General features: G+C 44.5%; 1 protein-coding gene across 1 annotated transcript in view; it reads left to right on the forward strand.

The window, feature by feature from the left end:
- Window positions 1–25,908, forward strand: part of CCDC28A (coiled-coil domain containing 28A) — a 108,138-nt gene that overhangs the window by 63,431 nt on the left and 18,799 nt on the right. Inside the window, exon 4 of the mRNA XM_078649355.1 lies at window positions 21,203–21,357. Coding sequence (XP_078505481.1) covers window positions 21,203–21,357 — 155 coding nt within the window. The remainder of the gene's footprint in view (window positions 1–21,202; window positions 21,358–25,908) is intronic.

Here is a 25,908-nt window from a genome sequence, read left to right on the forward strand (position 1 = left end):
TCCGCATTTCTGGCTTCTCTCACATAATTTTTTGGAGCTTCTCTTGATCTAGGAATTAATGAAGAATGTCTACCCTCATTACGGACATTTGCATTTATCTCAGATTCTGGTCTTCTTGGAGTCTCAACAATTTCACAATTATTTGGATAAAGTTTAGGAGCTTCATTAATTGGAGGTGCACTTGGTGTAGTTTCTGTAGAAACCACCGGAGTAGACCATGATCTAGGAGGTCTCAAAGGCTGATTCCTTTTATCTGAAGTGTAAATTTCCTCTAAAACTGCATCTTCAGATTTACTCTCTAACGGGGCATTATTTCTCTTTTCAGTTCTTTTTCCCTCAGGAGAACCTAAAACCATCTCTCTAATTACATAAAGTCCCTCACTCATGCTTCCCTGTCTCCACATTCTCATCCTGTCTTCATGTGTCTCTCTTCTATAACTTGGAGGTTTAGAAGGTCTTTTAATTCCGTTTGCTTCTCTTTGTAATTGGTACATCTCATCCTCCCATTCAACTAAAGCTTCAAATTGAGTTGGCCTCGGCTTGGGTTTAAGAGCATTCATTTTTTCTCTTAAATTTCTCAAAACCTTTACATTAAATGAACCATCATCAGGCCAGGTCAAAACACCGTCATCCTTTGTATATTGTTTCCAAGCATCAAACCACAAAACAGTATGATAACCATATTCACCTTCCATATACGCTGCAGGTGTTTTGTACTTATGAAGTAATTTACCACCTCGCGTTTCAATTTTCTTGTCAGGCGAAATAAGATTTTTAAGTTTCTGGAACAACGTTGGCTTTTTCTCAACGTGTTTAAAATGATAACTCATTTTTACGAGTTAATTTCAATTAACAAATTTGTTCGTAAAATATTTCCGGGATGTTCCGCAAAACAACCAATCCGTGCGCGAAACACACTAACAGGCCAATGAGAGTTGAGCTACGTCACTTTTTTCACTCAACCAATAAAAATGAAGATTTTCTGAAGAACTAATCAGCTTACAGTTCGTCAGAGACTCAAGAACCAATCAGAACACTGCTTGTGACGTATGTCACCCAATCCCAGCGTGGCTCTGTGACGTACACAGCAGCTGCGGTTTCTCACTTCTCACTTCTAGCGCTTACCCCTCCTTCACAAAATCTTTTCACAGCGCCATTTTGAGAACACTTTTTCGGTTAAAATTAATTTTTAACAATGACAATAAGGACTCATCTGTCTGTTTCTCTAAATAGAATAGTTTGCATGCATTCAAGTATTCACAACTCGGAATAGTCGGCGCTATTCTCATAGAATAATTTTCATTCGCTAGTAGAGTAATCTTTTACTCTGCCCTTCAAACAAGTAATTATGAACTCATTTCCCTCCGAACGCACAACTAAGTGACTGTCCAAAAGTTCCACTTGAACATAAATTACAAAACAAACTCGCACTTTCACACGGAAAAAATCCCTAACTACAAACACACATGAAATCCGTACAGGACTCTCACCTGTTTATAGAAATCATGCACCGTTAGCAAAATAACGACGTTATCCGTACAGGACTCTCACCTGTTTATAGATATAAAACATGTACCCCTACAGGACTCTCACCTGTTTATAGATAATCTTGTACCGACATTACCCTACCCTTCACTCAAGCTCGAATATAACTAATACTCTTATCACAGTGAGTTTTACAACAGGCGCTTTGTCCCTATTCTCATGCTGCTCTAATTTCTTAGAAAATTCTCACTATACAACATTCACACCTAACCCTAAAGCTATGTTGCACGACCACAACACTGTGTTGCACGACCACAACACGTGATACACGGCGATATCACTTGTGATACACGACGATATCACAAATAGATCAGATGTCTTGCGTGACTACCTTCTCATCACACAATCTGCACCGGTACAATTCACATATAGCACGAGAACTAACTCAACATATGTTAAACATCGATCCTATTTCTATACCATAACATACCAATAACACCTTGATTACCCCTAGCAACACCTTGGTTACCCTTAGCAACCATCAATTTCTGCTACCAGAAGAATTGATCCAGCGGCCTATAGAAAATATGCCATAAGTAATGCTACCCAACTCTACAACCTATTACCTAAAATATTTCTCTAACTCATGGACCCATTAATTAAACATGACATATTTTGACCTACTGAATCGAGTGATCAAATTAAACCTATATACACCTTATTCACAACTTATGTACACATTATATACAACCGTGGTAAATGTTGACGTCATTTGAACAAACCTAACTATTTAATTGACCACCATGGCGATGGCATCTAGCTAATAGTAACCTACGCTTCTGAATAACCAAGACCAGCTTGTTTCAAAAGTAAGATTTTTATTAACTAATTGTAGATAATTCAAAATATAGTTTCATGAATGCAATTTTATTAGAATTATAGTAAGCATGTTTGAAAAGTGTCATAAGAAAATTACAGTTTTAAGCAAGAAATTATAAGTTTAGCATTTCTAAAATCCTAAGTCCCTAGCTAAGCTAAATAAATGAAAAGGTAAAGTTCTTTGAGGATTCTTACGTGCTCCACGCAAAGTCCAGCAGTACGACACCCTCATCGGAAAGTCAGAAAGCAGCAGCCAGCTCATCCCCAGGGCATGGACTTTTTATACCTTTCTATGCTAGCTAATCTAAGTAAAGGAAAATTTTCTGCAAACAACGATGTCTCATTGGTCGGAGAGTGACAAGTGACATGTCACCTACATTTCAAAACTTCCATTCGGTCATATTCTTTGGGACCATTGTCTTTCTTGTACGTGTTCCAAAGCTTCCTTGATTTGTAACAATTTAAACGAGAGTTCTCACTGACTCCATTGCACTTCCGCGGATGCCAAGTTAACAAAATTGTTCTTTTCTACCGGTTTCTGACCTTGGCCACGTCCGACAGAATGATGACACCACATCATCTTTGTTGAGTGTATGCAATTTTGATGGAAAACTTTTCTTTCACCGAGACATCTCGTGCTCCTTGCAGAATTAAATTCATCGTTTAGCAAACTCGAGCAAACTAGGCCCAAAAGCAGGCAACTTATTTTTCTAGTATAAAACAAACACAAGAAAAGTATTAATGTAAGAAATATTATTTATTCTGTTTCCATCCTTCGTTTACTAATTGATTAACCCACCCAATTAGTCCAATGTTACCTAGCACCAAGCCACAAATAAGCAGCATTTTATATCTACCAGTCTTCATGAATCCATAAAACCTTATGTGCACCTAGAATAGTAGAAATGACATCACATAGACAAGGAAAGCAAAATAAGCACATGCTTCTTTTAAATCTGCTGCAGTTTAGTAATGACAAAACGAAAACGACAAATTAATTTATTATTTTTACACGAACAAAAGATGCAACATTTATGCACGTTTATGAGCACATGTGTTACCAACCCCATGTGTAAAGTTTAATCTAGGTTGTGTTAGCAAAACACATCACAAATCATTAATATTATTATTTATGTTATGGAAATGTGACTTCACGAGTTTAAACAGATTTCTGTTTTCTATCTCGCTCCATCAACTGTAGGCCAGCAATTACAGTGACTGTGGAGTGCGCTGTGCTCTCACTATTTGTAGATCTTTGGCCAAACACAAATATGAATTTGCAGACCTTATCATTAATCATCAACTGGACCTACTATTTCTCACTGATACTTGGGCAGACGCCCCATCTGACCCTGATTTTGTGACGGCGGCCGCAGCAGGTTTCTTGTCTTTTAGGTTAGACAGACCCCTTAAACGGGGGGGATGGTTGGCCATTATTTATCGAGATAAATTTGGAGCCAAATTTACACCGCCTTCTAATCCACAATGTGAAGCACTTCATTTTTCGTTAGATATTAAGCCTAAAGAAATCTTCAAGGGCCGCCTTCTAAACCACCTCCTGGGCCTTGCAGTACTTTCACTAGTAACATTCACTCCTTTTTAGAATCTGAATTATGCTCGAATAATTTTACTATTCAGGTCGATTTTAATTTCTACTTAGAAGATGATTCAGACAAAGACAGTAGCCCTGTCAGATATACTAGGGCATGGGTACTCACAAACTTTCTGTCGGGGGCCAAAATTACAGTGTAGTTTGTAGCTGAGGGCCGCACTGGTAGGGGTGGGGTCAGTGGGGGGCGGGGTCAGTGAGGGGGCGGGACTAGAATTAAAAAAAAACCCTGTTAAAAAAATTAGACACTGCTATCTCAACAGGCCTTGCATAGCTTCATACACACATTACCCCAATTCCACCACAGGGTTACTTTTGGCCCATCCTTAACCCCGCAATAGCCTGCACTGTCTTGTAAACGCAATGGCGGTGAGGCAAGGACCAAAACCTGCAGAAAGTCAAGCGGACTCCCAAGGGTTTACTTTTTATTCCAGAACCAAACTCCATGACTGCTGAGGCCAGTCTCTCTCTCTCTCTGTCTCTCCCAGTCAGTCAGTCAGTCAGTCAGTCTCTCTCTCTCTCTCTCTCTCTCTCTCTCTCTCTCTCTCTCTCTCTCTCTGTCAGTCTCTCTCTCTCTCTCTCCTCTCTTCTCTCTTGCCCTCTCTCCCCCCTCCGATCTGTCAGAGCCCTCCTCTCTCTCTCTCTCTCTCTCTCTCTCTCTCTCTCTGTCAGTCTCTCTCTCGTTCTCTCTCTCCCAGTCAGTCTCTCTCTCTCTCTCTGTCAGTCAGTAAGTCTCTCTGTCAGTCAGTCAGTCAGTCTCACTCTTAGTCAGTCAGTCTCTCAGTCAGTCTCTCTCTCTGTCAGTCGGTCTCTCTCTCAGTCAGTCAGTCAATCAGTCTCTCTCTCTCTCTGTTAGTCAGTCTCGCTAAGTCAGTTAGCTAGTCTGTCTGTCAGTCTCTCTGTCAGTTACTCTCTCTCTATCAGTCACTCTCTCTGTCAGTCAGTCTCTCTCAGTCAGTCAGTCTCTGTCAGTCAGTCTCTCTCTCTGTCAGTCTCTCTCTCAGCCAGTCTCTCTCTTAGTCTCTCTCTTAGTCAGTCAGTCTCTCTCTCTGTCAGTCTCACTCTTAGTCAGTCAGTTTCCTAGTCCACCAGTCTCTCTCTGTCTGTCAGTGTCTCTCCCTCAGTCATTCAGTCTCTCTTTGTCAGACAATCAGTCTCTCTGCCAGTCTGTCTCTCGCTTAGTCAGTCTCTCTAAGTCAGCTAGTCTGTTTGTCAGTCTCTCTCTCTGTCAGTTACTCTCTATCAGTCACTCTCTAGGTCAGTCTCTCTCAGTCTTTCTCAGTCAGTCTTTCTCAATCAGTCTCTCTCTCTGTCAGTCAGTCTCTGTCAGTAAGTATCTCTCTCTCCTAGTCAGTCAGTCTTTCTCTCTCTCTGTCAGTCAGTCTCTCTTAGTCAGTCAGTCTTTCTTAGTCAGTCAGCCTATCTGTCAGTCTCTCTCTCCGTCAGTCAGTCTCTCTCTCTCTGTCAGTCACTCTCTCTCAGTCAGTTAGTTTCTCTGTCAGTCTCTTTCTGCCAGTCAGTCTCTCTGTCAGTCATTATCTCTCTCTTAGTCAGTCAGTCTCTCTCCACTCTCTCTCACCAACCTCTCATTATCTCTCTCTCTCTACTCTTACTCTCTCCTTTTTCTCTCTCCACACTCTCTCTCCCCCTCTCTCTCTCCACTCCTCCTTCTCTCCTCTCTCTCCACTCTCTCTCTCTCTACTCTCTCTCTACTCTCTCCACACTGTCTCTCTTTTTCCACTCTCTCTCTTCATCTCTCTCTCGCCTCTCCACTCTCTTCTCTCCTCTCTCTCTCTCTCTCTCTCTCTCCACTCTCTCTACCCTCTCTACCCTCTCTACCCTCTCTTACTCCGCTCTCTTTCCTCTCTCTCTCCACTCTCTCTCCGCTATCTCTATCTCTCTCTCTCTTTCGCTCTCTCTTTCTCTCTATCTCCACTCTCTCTCTCTCCACTCACTCTCTCTCTCTCTCCACTCTCTTTCCACTCTCTTCTGTCACTGGTAAAAGTGGGTTTCTGGAGGGCCACGGGTACATTAACTGCAAAGTCAGTGGCCGCCAAGGAAGGCCTGCCGGCCGCACTATGGGTACCACGGGAAGCAGCAACAGTCCTGGGAGAGGTATGCTTGGTAAAAGTACAGGGATATTTATGATTCCCCTTCAGTATCTATGTACGTTGTGGGCATATGCATGTGAAAACGATGCTGTCAAAATCGTAATTTGGTTCATTTAAAAAAAATATATATATATATTTTGCACGTATGATTAGCATATCTCACCAATTGAAACGTTGTGTACTAATTGCAAATACTAACCAGGGCTGTGTGTGATATTACCAAGTGTTCAGCAACATTAATTTCTAAGTTGAGGCCCTCCCATGACAGAGCAGTAACACAAAGCAGCCTCATGTGAAGTTGCACGAGATTCCTGATTCTTCTCGTGATTACTTGAATTGTGACAACCTAAAATGTGTTGTGCTTTGAGTTTCGTATGCCTCATTATTCAAATGATAAAAATTTACAATTTTGAATGCCCATGTACATGTGCTTGCTCTGTGGGGTGAGCTATTTCCATGACGTGTTTGTGGCTGGCTAATTTACCCAGCCGGGGTCACGGTTTGAGGAATAATTTTTGACATTCCTGCACTTGTAAGTGTGCAGTGTGCACCCACGCCAGCCCAGACCCTGGCCGAAAGGGCATCAGCAAATTCCCCTGTCCCCTCTCCCCCCTCCCGCTACCCCCAAGTGTGTGTCAGCCCGGCTCAGCTTCCCGGCACACACAGAGCCGCACCCGAGTACTCCACAGGTCTTTAAAAGACCATTAACTTGCAAATGAGGCTTTGTTGTATTTCGCCTCTTAGCGCCCCTGCATCTCCACTCTATTACTGGAACATAGCCCAGCCCCCAGGGAGCAGAGTCTCTCGGACTCCAACCGGCGGTGTTTGCTGACACTCTTTAGTTCTTAGTATGGTCGATTATCCTGCGTTTCTCCTGATTATGTTTCGATGTTTGTGATTTATCCTGGTTGTTTTGCATATATGGGTGCAATACAAGCTTTATTATCCTGATCTGTCGGTGGGCGGGGACTGAGGGCTGTGACGCTTGGGGTGTATCTACCATTAAAACTGCTGCATGTTGTACTGGTTCTTAGCGCTGGGGTCTACGTAATCCCTCTTGTAGTTTCATATGTCTATTCTGATCAGACTAGTATGTACCGGGGCATTACATGCTCGAATATCCTGACTTACTGAGTGGGCGGGTCCCGGTGGTCTGTAGCGCTTTGATTCGGTCGTGCACTGTATTAAGTGATATAATTTTAACTGATTGCTAGCGTCTGTGTCCTTTCCTATGTATCATGATATTGCCCATCTTGCTACTGTGACTGACAGTATTGCACCTGATATGTCTTTATTTTTGTTTATAGCAATAAAAAGAAACCTAAAAAAAAAAAACTATAGCTAGTATAGTAGGCACTATTCTTGCGGCCATTTTCAATGCCATGTTTAAGGTCAGAATTTTTCCTACCTTATGGAAAGATGCTTCCATCCTTCATTTACTAAAAGAAAAAACAACAATTTGTAACTATCGGGTCATTTCCAGTTTGCCTTTGCCTGCTAAACTTGTCGAGAAACTGATCAACCAGCAGTTGGCCCAATTTACTCAGGATAACCGTTTACTGGACCCTACTCAATTTGGGTTCCGTTCAGAACACAGCACTGAGACTGCATTAATCAAAGCCACCAAGGAGATTAGGGTAGTGATGGATAAAGGCGGGTCTGTCCCCTAATACTCCTCGATTTATCTGCAGCTTTTGACACAGTTGATCATAGCTCGTTGAAACTGCATCTAAAGACTCTGCGCATTAATGATTCTGCTCTCTCTTTGCTTTCTCCGTTTTTGGCGTATAGAACTCAGTTGGTTGCATTGGATCACCCTTGATTAAACAATTTGGATTTAGTTTGACATCTTACACAGACAACACACAAATTGTGGTTGAGGCTTTTATAAATAAACCCTCTACCTCACCCTGCTTTCAACAGTGCATGCGGGAAATAAGTACCTGGATGAGCAAACTTTGTTTAAAGATAAATTCAGATAAAACTGAGATAATGATCTTTGGCAGTCTTTCGCCAACATGGGATGCCACTTGGGGCCATATGTAGGTGGTCGAATACCGGTCGGTAACACCGAAAAAGGCCAGTTTTCGTTGTTACCGACCGGTAATTAGCCATGTGAGATGTACGTAATACCGAATTGATTCGTTAATAACGAATCGGTAATAATTTACCGATTCGTTATTTTCCGATTCAAAGTTACCGAAACAAATATTACCTAATCGGAAATAACGATTCGGAACAATCCCCAAAAATGCTATGTAGCAAACCTCGGTATTACCGAAATTGACCGGATTCGGTAATAACGAATCGGTATTTACCACTTTTCAGGAGCATGTGGTAATCAGGTGGAGTGCATAAAAACAGGCCCAAAATGCATCAGTGGGAACACAATGGCAGGACTCTATCTCATTGCAAGGCGGCTACGCTTGAGAGCAGCAGGAGTAAGGATCTGGAGACGGGAGGAGCAGGTGTACAGATTGCGCATCACATTGTTCCACTTGACAGAAGCAGAAATTCATGAAAGATACAGACTGCACCCTGATACCATCCTGGAGCTAATACGGGACCTAAAACCCTATCTGGAGCATCAGACACCAAGGGCCCACGCTGTCCCCACCCATGTCCAGGTTCTCTGCTGCCTGCACCTCCTTGCATCAGGAAGTTTCCAGGGTGTGATTGCTGCAGTGGGTGGAGTGTCACAGAGCTGTTTGTCCCGTTTTTTCAACACTTTCCTAGATGCCATGATGGACAGAATGGAACACTACATTTCCTTCCCCAGTACACAGGCGGAGCTGCAGAGGACCAAGCTGGAGTTCTACCAAATGGCACACTTTCCACACGTCATTGGCTGCATAGATGGGACCCATATACCCATCTGCCCACCTGCAGCTAGTGAATACATTTACAGGAACCGCAAATCCACCCACTCCATCAATGTACAGGTGATATGTGATGCCAAGTTCTTAATTACTGACATCGTGGCCAAATTCCCCGGGAGTAGCCACGACGCGTACATCTTCCGGAACAGTGGCATCCATACCCGTCTGCTTGCAGGTGAATTTGGAGACGGATACATACTAGGTAAGTAAATGTGACACACTCTGATGTACACCCTGGCTAAAGCTATTGATCACACAACATAATGCCACTTACATCTGTACATAGGTGACAGCGCATATGCCCTCCGCCCGTATCTACTCACACCTTATCTCAACCCAACCACCCTGAGGGAGAGGAGATACAATGTGGCACATAGGAGCTCACGCAACGTGGTGGAGCGCACGTTTGGATTGCTCAAAAGCAGATTCCGTTGCCTCCACAAAACTGGAGGTGCACGTCTCTACATCCCCATCAAATGTTGCAAGATTATTGCTACATGTGCAATGCTACACAATCTGGCCATCAAAAAAGGAACAGCAGTGGAACTGACTGACTCAGATGACGAGGACGAGGACAACCCTCAGCCAGAGCCCAGCACAGCAGGTGTTGCTATTGAACATGATGGGAGACAGAGACGGGCAGAGGTAACGGCAAACTACTTCTGAGTGAGTAACGACACAGAGCCAGTTCCAGTTACATTTCAAGGTGTTTATTAGGCACACCCCCAGTAATGTGAGCACACTCCAATTGGACATGGGTTACATCACCCATCTCATGCTTGGCAACAGCCATTGGTCCTTACTTCTTGCGGCCACGTGCTGCCCGTGACCGTTCCCTATCTACACTGTCCGGTGTGTCGGACTGTTCATGTGAAGGCATGTTACGTTCACTACGCCTTCTGAACTCTGTGGGTGAGGGCGTGATGCTACCACGGCTGGTGGCCTCCTCACTGTCCCCCCCCCTTCCATTGTGGCGGCCTTAGCATTCTGCATTTGCTCTAGCACTGAGGTCATGGACACCATCCCCCTGGCCACATCCCTGCTGCAATGCGCCATCTCCTCCTGCATGGCGATGGACCTGCGACACATCAGTGATGTTGAAGTGGCGAGCCGGTTCACCGACTTGGTATAGGCCTGGTGCCTCTGTCTCTCCCTGCGCCTGGCTAGACGGTTCTGCTCAAGCTGGCTGCAGCGGTTGTCCACCGAAGTAGCCACTCTTTCCATTCCTGCACTCATGTTCTCCCCCATAGCACTGATGCCCTTCTCCATCCTGTGCATATGCTTGTTCATGTGTGCCACCTCCCTGTGTATTGACTTCAGTTCTTTCCATTGCAGGCGCTGGACCTTCAGCATGTTGCCTTCCAGTCCTGCGAACACACTGTCACCCAGCTCGGCTGCCTCTGGACTGTCCGGCCTTGCCCTGCGGCGTCTGGATGAGATGTGGGCACCCTCGGATGCAGAACTACACCTCTCCCTGTTGGATCTTTCCCCTATGGGACTTTGTTCGCCCCCTCTGCCCTCCTCATCTGACTCCTCCATCTGCTGGAGGGTGGCCACGGCATGCCTCCTGCCTGACTGTGGGGGTGGGGGTGTTGGTGATCTTTGCAGTGGAGACTGTGTGAGAGGGGATTGTGGACTTCCCTGGTGCTGTGGTGATGGCTGTGGTGGTGGAATAGATGGCCGTGATGACGCAGAGCTTGTGGTCCCTGCAGGCCTGCTGGTGTCTTCATTTTGCCTCCCCTCCGGCCTGGCTGACTTAGCTCGGCTGCTCTCTGCTGCACTGCGAGATGACTCGCCTGTAATGACACAAATGTAGATATACTCACTGCTCTGTATGCCATGTGATTTCATTAAACAACATGCCTACAGAGCACAGTGGTTGTCCTGACATTGCCTATTACTTTACCATGCTATTGTGTTTGCTAGCCTGACTGTCCTATTCATGTGTTCCCTCTGACTACATTACCCATAATGCATTGCAGGTATCCAGTAAGACATGGGGTGGAGTGGGAGCCACTTTGCCACTATGGGGATAGGGGGTGGGGAGGGGGTAGCACAGCATGCTGGGCATGCTTCTTACCTTGTTTTCTAGCTGCTCTGGCGGAGCTGTCGGCGTCTCCCACGCCAATTACACTCTCCTGCTGGATGGTGGATTCAACCATCTGTTCAAGTGGTGTTGGTACTGGGGCTCTGTTTTTCCCTCCTCCGGTTTTTCCAGCCTGCCTCAGTCTCTCTGCCATCCTCAATTTGGCTGTCTTCCTGAGGTCGTACCACCTCTTCCTGATGTCCTCTATGGTGCGCTGGGTCACACCTATGGCATTGATTTTGTCCCTGATGCCACTCCAGATTTGCCTCTTCTGTGACTCTGGCACTTGGTGGGACTGGGCTCCAAAGAGCTTGTGGTGCTCTTGACTGACATCCTGGATCAGGACCTCCAGCTCCTTGTCACTAAACTTGAGTTTTCTCTTTCTGTCACCTCCCTCCTTCTCCCTGTCCTGGCTTGCCATTGCAATGCTTGTTGTTGTTTTGCAGTCCTGCTTGTGGCTGTGTTGCTGCTGGCTCCTCAGCTCACAATGCTGTCTGCCTGCCTGCCTGCCTGCCTCACTGTGAGCTCCAGGTCCTGTGCACCTGGCTGGGTGTGGCCACTTCCTGTTTGGGAGGTAATTGGGTGTATCTGGATTGGCTGATTCAACAAATTACGATTTTTTTAATTACCGAATCGTTATTTCCGATTCGGTAATGGATTCTGTAATACCGATTCGGTATTTCATTCTCATTTTTTACCGATTTGTCCGATATCGGTATTTAATACCGATTCATAACGAATCAGTAATATTTAACGATTTTTTATCTACATCGCGTATACCGAATCCTTAATACCGATTCGGTAAAATTCGGTATTAAGGATTCGGTATTCTCAATTTACCTACATATGGCCCTTGGTGGCCAGTTGAACTAGGGGAGCTTCCCAAACCAGTAATCAAGGCAAAAAATGTGGGAATTTTACTAGACAATAAATTGACTTAGGTGAACCATATAAACACTATGGTTTATTACGCATTTCCCATAACTAATTCCAAGAGGACTTTGAAAATGAACTGGACAAAGAAGTAAGCCTCCAATAAAAAGATCCACTGTTTACCTCAGCACAGGAAATAACATTATCTTCTAAAATAGGAAAAAGCACTACAGCCACAATTTACAAAATCTGAGAATTCTCTGCTTGAGCTATTTAAAACTGTGGGTTTGCTCCTCATTATTGAGCTTCCGCCCCCCATCTCCTTTTATTTTTCTCTCCAGTAAAGTAAATGGGGGTTTCTTTTCATCAAAATTTCATAAAGTCAAAGCTGAGACACTTCCGGCCAATATTTCTCGACCCATGCATTTAATAGGCAGATGGGATAAAAGTCTGGTAATTTCAGACATTCTCAAACTTGTATTGCATCTTATTCTAAGAATGTAAACTTTTTGCATCCAGTAAAGAAACTGGGTCTCTCCTGGACCCAGTCCTTTCATATTGTTGTTAGCAGCAAAGGAAGAAATCTGCTCAGCATTGTACAGCATTGCTAATACAGGAAAATACCTGCAGGACTACACACTGCTATTGTACACCCACTGTTTTAAAGCAAACAAAATAAATTATATTGTATTCTTCGACCTGGCAAACATGTGCCTCATTCTTCTGCTGCCCTATCCAACTAAGCTGCTTGTAGTCGCAAAACAAGCTCAAGAATTTGTGAAAGCACAGTCTCTGTTGTATCCACTCCATGCTCGTGCCCAACAAGGTCTCTGAACTAAATTAGTAGTCACCTTAGGGTTGGACAAACTGTGAATGGTGGTGTGTTGGGCCACTGATTCTTTTAAACCTATCGGGTGTTTTTGACATCGTAGATCGTCAGATACTAATTTCCACTTTGGGCTTGGAGGGTGGAAGTAGATGGGTAAGAGTTTACAGTCTTGCAATGGATGAACTCTTTTTGCAAGAGTGTTTAGATGTAGTTTAACAAGGCTCCTTCTCCTCTATGAACCCATCAGGCTCCAGAGAAAACCAGAGGGGCTATTTGCTTTTCCCCTGTTTCTTAACATTTTTATTGCATTGCCATATATTTCTTAATATTTGTTTCTTGTCTGCTGTGTGAAGTTATTTTTCTTGTTTCATAAATGAACAATATAGGATGCTCTCTTTGGCCGGGTTCTATGGGTATTTGTCACATTCCAACCTAGTCAGTTCAAAATGTGAGAGTCTTGATTGAATCCAGTTCTTCCTTGTCCAATTTGTCAGTGTCACATATTTATTTAAATCTGCAATTCTTCTTTCACTAAGCTTTTCCTATTAAATTATTGTTTTTAATATGTTGGTGCATAATTGTTTGAATGCGTGCAACTATATCTTTTTCGAATTGGCCTCAAAACTAACAAGACTATTGACGTTCCTTACTCTTCAGTTGCTAAAATTCTTCATGGTCATCCACCTGGCAATTAGCAGGGGGTGATAGAAGGGCGTGAAGATGCATAGTTAAATCTGTGAAAGTAAATATGTTCTTATGTAATGTTTATCTGTGTTGTGGGATTCAGATTTGTTTCCATACATTGTATGGCAACTAGGGCATACAAAAACATTAGAAAATGTGTGTATCAGTCTAGGGCCAAGACAATGAAAGAACTGTTTGAATTGTAATGCTAAAAAATGTATGCTAGATGTTGTTATTTTTAAACTCCATTTTAACAGTGTTCATGAAAATAGGGCAGAGAAATAAATGTTCCATTTCTTTTGTATGCATGCTGTGCAGTCTCACCTTATGCAGATTTAGGCCTGGCAATTACATGACTGGAAATATTTATGAGTATTAAGCAGGTTTTAGACTAACAAACTAGGGATGTGTGACGAAGCATGTTTCGGCTTTCCTAGGTTTGGCTTTGACTTTAGTTATGACTGTTGAGATCTTTATAATAATTCTGCCACATATGTTTTATAGAAGATCTATGTATAAACAAAATTCCCTGCAGTTTAACCCCATTGCTGCTGCCGTCGGCCGTTGAACGTTCGGAGCACTACCTGGCTGGTGCTGCGAACGTTCAACGGCCGACGCGGCCCCGCCCGTTTTGCGGAAGTGCCGCACTTCCGCAAAATCGAGGCCGCAGCAAACGGGTTAAATGTATTTAATTTGAATTTCACATTCATCTGGTGCTATTTAGATATGCCTTTCATCCAAAAATAAGATGTCTACAATTATTTTTCATTACCTTAACATTTGTGTAGGTTAATGTGACAGAAACGAAGTAACAGGCATTTGCTAAATAGAGGTTTTCATGGGTTGTTTATAAAATGTGTCCCTGTCTTTTTGCCAATCAAGTACCTTGCCCCAGTATTGGAACTTTCATAGATTCCCATGCATTTGTATCATTCCCCGTCGTTGGAATGGGAGTCTTGGTAACAAAAATACCATAAGTAGGTACAAAAGAGAAAGAAAAAAGGCCTAGGCCTCATTTCCTTTAGTAGCATATCACCCTCTTTTTGTAAAAGAGACCAAACTTAGGCATCAGCCAATCAGAAGAGCCTCACCCCATAGAACCCTCCTGAAGGAACCTCAGAGCCTCAGATTTTCTACCGCACGTTGTGCTTAGGGAGTCTCCTTTGAGCTCTGCTCATTTCTTCTCTATTCAAAGGATTTTCTTCAAAATTTCTTCAGGATTTCTCAACAGGATTGTTTAAGGATGGCTGACAAAGATAAGAAGAAGGCCCTTTTCAAGCCCTGCTCCACCTGTGGCAAGAAAAGGTTGTTTGTGAAAGATAGGCATAAGGATTGTATCTATTGCCTTTACCCGGATCATAAAGCGGAGGACTGTAAAATTTGCCGCACTTTCTCTACCAAGACCCTCCGAGATCGTGCTGGTAGAATTTTGACCTGGCTTCAGTAACAGAAGGAGAGGAAACATAGAGTTTCCAGTAACAGTGAGGGGTCATCATCGGCTGTGTCATCAAGAAGGTCAGTCAAAAGGGGTAGGGGTTCCCCTTCTCCTTCTAAGGAACATCCCTCTAAGGCCTCGCAAAAGACCCCCAGAGAGTCTGAGAGCCTGGGTCCAAGCGAATCTCCTCACCACGGTGTAAAGGAGAGGGTAGGACTATCTACACCTTCCAAGGGTGCGAAGACTGACCCAGCCTTCAAGAAACCCTCTTCCCAGTCTTCTGAGAGGAGTTCCAAGTCCTCTACGGCTGAGTTTCCGTCGACGGAGAAATTGAAGATGAAATTAAAATTGGTTTCGTCGACGAGCTCGTCGACGGGGAATTCGTCGACGAAGGGATCGTCGTCGAAGAAGGAAGCGTCGACAGCAGGTTCATCAGCGTCGACGGGAGGTTTGCCATCGACGGTACCGTCGACGAAGGTGTCGACGAGTACCACAGCATCGACGACGAGAGTGACCGCTTCGACGACGATAATGACGTCGACAACGACGGTGTCGTCGACAAGAGCATAGACGACGACGACTTTAACAAAGACTACAGCTGGATCGTCGACAGTTTCATCATCGACGACACCAATCTCGTCGACGAGTGTGCAACCATCGTCGACGGAACCCTCGACGATATTGTCATCTGAAAAAAGGATTACAATTTCAGTGACAAGAATAACGCCGGAGATGACATCTCTTAGGAGAGTGACCCCCTTGCCACCAGCTTTGCTTGAGGAAGGGGAGTCGGATGAGGATGACCAGGACTCATATGGCTATGCCAATAGTCCTTCTCCACTTCTGGTCAAATGTCAAGACACAGACTCTGAAGGGGGATATGACCAGGAGGATGGTGGCCATCATCAGGCGCCCAGTCACAATATTATTCTGTTACACAAAACATTGGTCCCAATATTGTAAAAAGCAGTGGTGTGTTCAAAATAATTTAAGTCTGTAACACTGACTATAAGTACACAGACAGATCTTTACTTTGTTCTTTTGACCATTCTTTCGTTGTTGTGTCTTGAATGTTACGGGTCACGGCTGTGCCCACTTGTCATTAATTGGTTCTCGCATCTTGTGAAATCCATTTGTACGCCAAAAATAAATTTCATGTCTGGCTGGACAAAAGACATATCACTTATCAAGTGTATGATTATTGCTTCTGTACATTATTCTGTCCAAAAATAGGGACCAATGTTTTGTGTAATATGATACTGCCCAAGGTCCCTATGGCATACCTTCTGGGTTCCCTTGTCTTTTTGTAACAACAATATTATTCTGGGCAGGATATGGTTACAGTACTTTCTTCATTCCCACAGGACCTGCATAAGATGCTGCAGGACTATAAATCTAAAGCTACTAGGCCAATTCTGGTTCGGCAGCGCCTGCAACGCCTGTCTTGGCTTCTGCCTCAACGGCTACTCCTGGATTACCGGCTAAGGTGTCCCCTCAACCTCAGACATCCTTTCCGCAAGATCCTTCCAGGCCGGCAGATGCCATGATGATTCCTCGGATGAGGATCAAAATTCGGATCATGACTCTGTACATACGACGGAATGGGATGAATAAGTCATTCCAGGTCCTGCATCTCCAGTCCCAGATCCAGTAGATTCCCCGCCAGCGGACATAGGAGGTTTCCATCGGCTGATGGAAAGAGCAGCTGGCAGGTTCAAATTGGCTATGCCTGCGGTGGCCGAGGATGGTTTCTTGTACGACTTCAAGGAACCCTACAGGAAGACAACAAGATCCATACCTATAGTGGATCATCAGTGGAAGGAAGGCTTGAAGGCTATGAAGAACCCAGCGACGGTAGTCCCTGTGCTACCGCGTTTGGATAAGAAATACAGAGCACCTGACGATGGGCCGGCGACCTTAACGGGCCATCCCAAACCAGACTCAGTTATTTCGCAGGCAGCGCAGAGGAAATCCCGCAACCCCTCTGCTCCCTTAACAACTCCTCCGGACAAGGAAGGGCGGAGATTGGATAGTGCTGGGAAAAGATTCTCGTCGATGGCGAGTCTTCTGGTGTGAGCTGCCAATGCCCTGGCGATATTGGGCAGATACGACCGCCAACTTTGGTGTGATGTTGCTCTGTTCCTGGACCAGCTACCCCCAGAAACCACATCAGAGGCAAAAAAGATCTTGCAGGAGGGAGAGGCAACGTCAATGGAGATCATTGACTATACCATGGACATTGCAACTACAGCGTTTCGTTCCTTGGCTGGGGCTGCAGACCTCCGTCGCCAGGGGTGGCTGAAGGCTACTTGGTTTCGACCGGAGATTCAAAACAAAGTCCTGGACCTTCCCTTTGATGGGGAAGCACTGTTTGGAAAACTAATCGATGACACTCTTCAGGGGATCAAAAAGGACACGGAAACTGCCAGATCCTTGGGTACCCTTCAATACCGCAAGTCTCCTTTTAAGGGTTCCAGAGGCAGAGGTAATATCTACAGGGGATCCTATCAACAGCAGCGTTATTCATCCACTGGCTCAGGTTCCCAACAGTACCGCCAGCCTTATCAACAGAGACAAGGCCAATCTTCTAACTACTCCAGGCCTTACAATAAGGGGAAACAGGCTAGCCGGGGACAGGATACGTCCAAGCTCCAATAGCGGCCTCCTGGCTCTTCCTACTGGACCCTCCTCCAAGAAGTCATCAGTTGGAGGCAGGGTAACCAAATACCTTCAGAACTGGTTCAAAATAACATCGGACCGTTGGGTGCTCAACATCATTCGGAAAGGACATACCTTGGAATTTACGCAAGTCCCTCCACCCAAGCCCCCTGCAGCCATTCCATCGAAACACCTGCATCTCCTGCGGCTCGAAGTCCAACAGATGCTCCGGAAGGGAGCGATAGAGCCGGTCCCCTCCAATCAAAAGGGACAAGGATTCTATTCCAGGTTCTTCCTGGTAAAGAAGACGCTGGAGAAATGGCGCCCATTTTAGATCTCAGTGAGCTCAACACCTACCTCATCTCCCTGTCCTTCCGGATGGTCTCTCTCCAGGACATCTTGCGGCTCATCGGCCCGGGGGATTTCATGGCCACGCTCGATCTCGAGGAGGCGTACTTCCATGTCCCGATTCACCCAGCACACAGAAGGTTTCTACGATTCACAGTAGCCAAGAGCCACTTTCAATTCAGGGTTTTACCCTTTGGTCTTCGCTCAGCCCCGAGGATTTTCACAAAGATGCTGGCGCCTGTAGCAGCATTCCTACGAAGAAACCATTTTCAAGTCTTCCCCTACCTGGACGATTGGTTGCTGAAGGCCCCGTCCACGGACGCAGCGCGGGACGCTCTTAGGGCCTGTACAAACTTGTTTCTAAATCTGGGACTCACTTTAAACAAGGAAAATTCATCCCATCCCATCCAAAAAAGCGCGTTTCTTGGGAGCCATCCTGGATTCAAAGCTCTCGAAAGCCTTTCCGACCCTGGAAACTACAAACCTTAGCTCGGGACTTACAAGAAAGAAGGTGTCTTTCAGTACGCCGCTACAAATCTCTGCTGGGGGTAATTTCATCATGTATTCCCCTGATTCCTCACTGAAGACTGAGGATGCGTCCTCTGCAGGAGCAACTAGACAACCAATGGAAACAGGTTCACGGATCGTTCGAGGACAAGGTGACCGTCACTCCAATGATGAGGGAAGCGGCAGATCAAGACAACTTGTCCCAAGGTCTATCCTTCGTAAACGACCCGTCTCCTCAAGTAGTAACAACGGACGCGTCATTGGAGGGTTGGGGAGCAGTGATGCAAGACCTACATGTCAGCGGTCGTTGGTCTCCTCAGGAGCAACGGCTCCACATCAACCTTTTGGAGCTAAGAGCAATAAGACTGGCTCTGCAAGCTTTTCTTCCCCTCTTAGGAGGTTTGCAAGTGCTTATCAGGACGGACAACACCACGGCCATGCACTATGTGAATAAGGAAGGAGGAACCAAATCTCGTCCGTTGTCGCAGGAAGCTCAACAGATCTGGGAATGGGCGATACTTCACGGAATATCGCTAAAGGTGCAACACTTGCCAGGGGTTCTAAACGAGAACGCCGACAGACTGAGCAGGTCATCCTCAGTCAGCCACGAGTGGGAATTGAACCAGTGAGTTCTGGAAGAGGTCTTCAGCCAGTGGGGCAGACCGGAGGTGGATCTCTTTGCCACACCGACCAACAAGAAATGCCGGTCTTACGCAAGCAGAATTCACCACTGAGGGTCGCTGGGGAATGCGCTTTCGATAGCCTGGTCAAGGACATTTGTCTACGCCTTTCCCCCCATCCCTCTGATCCCACGGCTCATCAGGAATATCTAAGTGGAGCTGTGCAGGATGATCTTGATAGCCCGTGCTTGGCTGAGACAGTTCTGGTACACTCCATCTGTTGTCGTAAGTTCCTCCTCTTCCTTTGAGGACTATACCAGATCTCCTCACAATGTCCGAAGGACAAGTTTGGCACCCAGATCCACAGTCATTACACCCGACAGCATGGCTCCTGAGCAGCGAGAGTTTATGAATCTCCCCATCTCATGCGAAATTAAGGAGGTCCTCTCCCAGGCACGGGCTCCTTCAACGAACAGGACTTACCGTCTTAAATGGAAAAGATTTTGTTTCTGGTGTAGGAGAGAGAAAATTGACCCCTTTGCTTCCAAGCCTCATCAGCTCCTACCTTATCTGCTGTCCCTGGCTAAGTCGGGACTAACCCATTCGTCAATTAAGGTTCATTTGGCGGCCATTTCGAGATACAGAAGGTCTGGGTTTGGACCTTCCTTATGGTCTTCCAGGATTGTCAAACAGTTTCTTAAGGGCTTGTTCAGAGTCTATCCACCAGTGAGGCCTCCACCTCCTACTTGGCATCTAAATCTAGTCCTTTCTCAGCTCATGAAAGGCCCATTCGAACCAATTCATCGTTCTGACATAAAATTCCTTTCATGGAAATTGGCTCTCCTCCTCGCTCTCACATCGGCTAGACGTGTTGGAGAGTTGCAGGCCCTTACTATCCAGGAGCCTTTCCTACAATTTAAAAAGAACACTGTAATCTTGAGAACTAACCCTAGGTTTATACCCAAGGTACCCTCGGACTTCCACTTGAACGAGCCGGTTATTTTGAAAGCGTTCTTTCCTCAACCGGCTACACCAGCGAAAAAGACACTACATTCTTTGGATGTACAACAATGCTTAAAATTCTACTTAGATCGCACTAAGGGATTTCTGAGGTCCTCTCAATTGTTTGTTGCCTTTGGTGGTCCAAGCAAAGGTCTCCCGCTATCCAAACAGGGGATATCAAGATGGATCACAAGTGCCATACTGCATTGCCACACTGCGGCAGGGAAACCTCTGACTGGCAGGATTTGTGCACATTCCACAAGATCGGTGGCATCGTCAACGGCCCTCTTTGCGGGGGTACAGATTAAAGACATTTGCAGAGCTGCTACCTGGAGCAGCGTTCACACCTTTACTAAGCATTACTGCTTGGTCCTTACAGCAAGAGGATGCGGCAGTGGGCCTGGCTGTCCTAAGGAACCTTTTCCAATAATTGGTGAGCTTTCCTTTCCTATCCCACCTTTCGTGGTTACACATTTTGTATCTTTATGTCATGTTGGCTATTGCAATGTATTTATGACACAAAATGTGTATTTTTTATTGCTAACTGCTTGCTACTCTGATACAAAAGCATGAGAATCTATGAAAGTTCCAATACTGGGGCAAGAAAACAAGTTACTTACCTGTAACTTTGGTTCCCCAGTATTGGTAACTTTCATAGATTCCCATGCGCCCATCCACCTCCCCAGGGAAAGCTCAGCCTACAGCAGATGTGGTGACTGTTACACAACGGCTACGAAAATCTGAGGCTCTGAGGTTCCTTCTGAAGGGTTCTATGGGGTGAGGCTCTTCTGATGGGAATCTATGAAAGTTACCAATACTGGGGAACCAAAGTTACAGGTAAGTAACTTGTTTTCTTCTTTCACTTCCTTAAAGGTTCAGTATCTGGAGAAAGTAGGTGGTGGTATCTATGAGATTTAAGTGTACATGGTTAATAAAAAAAGCATTATGTACAATTAAAACAATATGTGATTTTTGTTTTTTCTTTTTTATAAGTATGTTTGCTATAGCCTTTAATCTTCCGTTGCACTGATGGCGCCCTCAAACCCCCATTCTGGTACAAGAATTGATATTGTGTTAACAACAATTTTATTATAACACGAGTTCTGGTATACTCCAGATTTTGTGTGATTTTCGCGTAATCATTTCTTCACACTGTTGCTGCTTGTTCGCTAAGCGCACTGTCTTTCTTTTGTTCAGGTAATGACTGCTCAATAGAGCAGATGGAACACATACGAGGGATGCAGGAGAAATTGGCCCGCTTACATTTGGAACTCTACGGGGAACTGGAGGAACTTCCTGAAGACAAAAGAAAAATTGCCACTGATTCAAATCTTGACCGGCTGCTGACAGACGTAAGTAGAAGGGAGACAATGAAACTGACAAGACGCAAGAGCTTTGTTTGAGGAGTGTAAGGCACAGGTGCCCATTCTCGTTGCTTTGTCAGTGCTCGTTGGCTTTTATTTGTGTTTCAATTCTAAAGAAGATGATTAGCTAACAACATAAAGCTAATGGAGCATGTGTGAGACACGTCTGACTTTTTTCCAGGAAGTGTATGCAGGGACATATAGAGCTTTGAAGTAAAGAGTCTAATGGTTTCATTAACTCCTGAGTATTATCTTTGTCATTGTCTGAAATGTACATATTCCCTTCACAGTTTACATACATAACCAGTCATGAAACACCCTTTAACAATTCCCAATGATGTTGCAGTAGATTGAGTTTAAAATACAAAGATGGAAAGTAACACAATGCACCTCTCAGCTTTATAGGCGTAATAAGTGATTCCCAGCCATTATTCCCTTGTGTGACCACCCCCCTCCCACCGGTTGCTAGGTAACTCAAGTAACCATGTGATCTATAGAGCTACAGATGATTGGCAAAGATTTTACTGGGTGCAGGTGTAACTTACTCTTGCAGTACCTCTTGCACACTATGGCCTTCCAAGTGTAAGCTATTAGTACTCTTTGCCTATTCCTGAAATTTAGTAGGAAACCAGGAGTATTCCAAGAATAGGCCACAGCAAAACTTTGTCCATCATCTATGACTTTTCTGGTTGCTAAAGAACGTGTGCTTCCAGGCTCTCTGTCCAGTAGCAGGTTAACAGGCGCCACCACCTTCCTTAATCCAGCTCTGTTTCACCATTGATTTGCCAACCACTCATTGCACATATCATTGCTTCAGAATGTTGGAATGTATATTATCAGAAGTATGTGTGAAAATGTAATACTGGCTCAACCATTTCTCGTTTTGCTACTTAAAATATGAACAGAACCGATAAGGGCTGAAAATAATAGCTTTAAATGATTCTGCTTATTTTTGTACCGACCGGACATTACAATACCAGTGGTAGAAAACAAACCAGGTGGCTACCCTTGCTGCAGTCCATTATGCATTGTGCACAAAGAAAGTACATCACATGAAAATGATATGTTACAGTATTTATGAAGCCTCCTCAAACCCAACGAGGTTCTGAAGCACTTAGATGCCACTGCGGAGTATAAACAGCTTTGCTAAATGAGCAAAGTGTTAATGTAGCCCCTGGTGAGACCACTGGAATTATGAGGCAGGAGAGGGACAAATTATGCGGCAGGGTTGAATAAATTATGTGTCATGAAGAGCCAAATGTTGCGGCATACAGCTGCACATTTAGTGAAAGTATTACCTCATTGTTTTGTCCCTTTTACATCTGTTAACACTGTTTGGACATAAGTTGCACCTCATTAGTAGCGGTTTAATACTCATATTTAGCAATAAGCAATAGAACGTTCCCTAGATGACAGAGGGTTATGTCTCCCCTTATGACATTGGGACTATACACAAGAGAGAGGGGAGCGAGGGAGGGTCAGTCTGTTTTTTTATCTTTTAGGTTCTGGTTTTAGGGTTGTTATGTGGACAACTGTTTGCCTCACATAACCAATAATGCTCAGTTGTTACTATTATTGCTATCATCCTGAGATCCTGCTTACTTATTTGTGTTCAATTAGAGCTAGGAAAACATGTTTGTTTGAGTATTTCCAGCATGCCGACCCCAAAACAAATAACAAGCATTTCATCTGTGTTGAATTTGAAATTCCTTTTTTTCCATGTTTGTAGCGCTTCAGCAGTGGAATGCGATGTTATGTACTGAGACTCCTACATTATATTGATTATGTAGCTTTACCCAAAATCAATAAAGTTTATTGGAAATAAAAGCACAAAAATAATATGAACAGAACAGATAGGATTTGAGATGGTGAGGAGTCTTCAGAAGGATTTGATTTTTGACAGGTTGATGGTTAACTTACTTCTGATAAATTAAATGGGGTATTAGGGTGGAAAATAATGTTCTTCAATTTCTTCATAACAATCTGTCAGAGAAGGTGTGACATTCTTAGAGGAAATGTTTTATTTTTAGCCACGTTCAAGAAAAAGCAGAACAGGAGGAAGCAGCTAAGGTGTGAGCAGTATAATTTTATTTTTGATTAAGTGAAGAATTCTACCAGCAGCAACTTAGTGTGCCGCAGTTCAGTATAAGATTTAAAGTGATATAAATATAAAAATGATCATTAGTTATACTATGTGCTGGCACTCTAGTACAGTTAGATGTTTAGATTCACACACTGTGGTTAATGAACACAAGCCCTTTGTACTGTATGGTGAGACATACCCTTAGGGAATGCATGTGGATAGGTGTCATGCATTGTAGTTTTTGTCACAGAAGCTTTCATTTAAGCAGCATTAATTTTGTACTATGTTTGCTAGTAGTCGTCAGTTTGGAGTTTATAGCTAATTTATTATTTGTTCATTTGTTTTTATTGTTTTATCATTTAAAGGTAGTGAAGTGGGCTGGAAACGTTTCATAACCAAATCAGTATTGTCCATACACAATATTGTTGTTAAAAACCACCAGCCATTTAAGCCTATAACAAAACACAAATATCAAATTTAAACGGAGACGAGACCCAGTAACTATGGAGACAGATTAAAAAAAGGATATATCTTCTAGTTGAGGTCTTTTAAATAGGAAAAATTGTGTCTGCATCCATTGACAGCTAAAATTCAGAGTCCCAAACTAAGGGCCTCATTATGATATCGGTTGGAAAGCATTCCGACCAACTCGGTGTCCGAATGGTTTCCGACAACTCGTGTTCGGGGAGTCTGACCGACCTATTCCGATGTTTCCAAACACCGTTCGGTCGGACTCTCATTGCATTCAATTAGAGCCTGTGTTCCATCTGAAAAACACAGGATCCCATTGAAAAAAGGGGTGGGTGTGGAAAATCTAACACCCTATGGCGGGCACCCCGTACACTGTGCATGGTTAGACAGAGGGGACCCATGGATACCCCCACAGGCCAGAGCCGATGGCCTCCGGGTGAACAGGGGCCTGCTACGGGCCCCCAAAGACGGTTTACGACAGTTGATCCATATCGGACAGACCGAGTCAGAATGGCTGTCTGAATTCGACATCGTAATCGGTTGGTCGGAAACGCAGCTCGTAGAGCTCTACGATTCGGCTCCTACTGACTCTTGACTCTCTGAATGCCGGTCGGAACCGATTCGGAATGACTGACCGACTACCTTGTATCGTAATGGGTTGGTCCGAAATGTTCCCGAGTTGGTCAGAAACTTGGCTTCCGAAACGGGTTCTGTCAAACCGAATGCCATTCGGAGCCTTTACAACTCATCAGCTTCTTAGTGTACAAACCGATATAAAAGCTGTTTCAGATGGTAAAAAGATCATGTATTTGTCGCGGTCAGTAGGGATGGGGAGAGGAGGTATCATCCTAAATGCACCGAAAATCAACTTGAGAGAGGGAAGTAGAAATGGAGGATCACTGGTATCCAATAAGGTCATTCTAATCTGGGTCCTACTTGTGTGCATTTACCACATATTTCAGTAATATGTGTGCAAAGACCTGTACCTGCAGACTTTTATAATCTTGTTTGTTTGGTAGGTTCAATAGTGTCACTTGCAGAACAACCACTAACCTGGTTCTTCCCTGAATCCACAGGAATGAAGAGGAGTTCCCCACGCTCCCAGAGAATAGTGTCACGACGAGGTAGAAATACGACTCTATCAGAAACCTCTCTCCTCAGAGAGACATGGGGAAAGTTTCAGGGACTGACCACACCGCTTCTTCCCAGCAAGAAAAAACATGTCACATCAGGATGGAGAACACAAGGAGTTGGGAATTGTAAAGAGAGAGCCGGACAACCTATTAGTACATCCCCAATACACCTACTCTGTATGACATTAATGTCGTTCTGGTGCAAATCATGTAATAGTGAGGATCCACTTACCAAATTATAAATCTCTCACTCCTTCCTGGAAGCAGGCCCGGACTGGCCATAGCAGGTGGGGGCCGGTTTTGGGCCCCTGCGGGCCGTTTTTGTTACAGGGCCGAAAACCGGCCCCAGCAAAGAGCTCGGCGGCACCTCCAACCCCCCGAGTGGGGAGGGGGTGGCTGGCCGAGCACTTTGCCAGGGCCGGTTGTGGTTCCCAGTCCGGCCCTGCCTGGAAGTGAAGAATTCAGGAGTTGAAATCACTCCTGTTACAGTGCTACGATTCGTGATTGAATTCTTCACAATTGTGGAAATGTTAAAGTCAAGTGGTCCAATTAAATTAAGCACAAATATAATGGCCCTGGAGAATGCAGGATGCAAGTTCAAATACCAACGTGCGAGCTCCTGCTCACATGGGACTCATATTGCGGTAATATCTGGGAGAATTATCAGCTCATTCAGTACAGGCACTTAATCGTGGATTTGAGGGTCTTCCCTTCGAAAGCAGGTAGTTAAAAATATACTGCGTACCAAATTCAGATGCCAATACTCAAGGATCCAATGTTCTCGTATTCAGATCTCCTAAGCTGGGAATGTGAGCCTGTTATTTGTCTGTGCTCACACAGAGTTATTGCGTT

This window comes from Lissotriton helveticus, chromosome 6, assembly GCF_964261635.1.
Source record: "Lissotriton helveticus chromosome 6, aLisHel1.1, whole genome shotgun sequence".
In the NCBI taxonomy this organism is placed as follows: domain Eukaryota; kingdom Metazoa; phylum Chordata; class Amphibia; order Caudata; family Salamandridae; genus Lissotriton; species Lissotriton helveticus.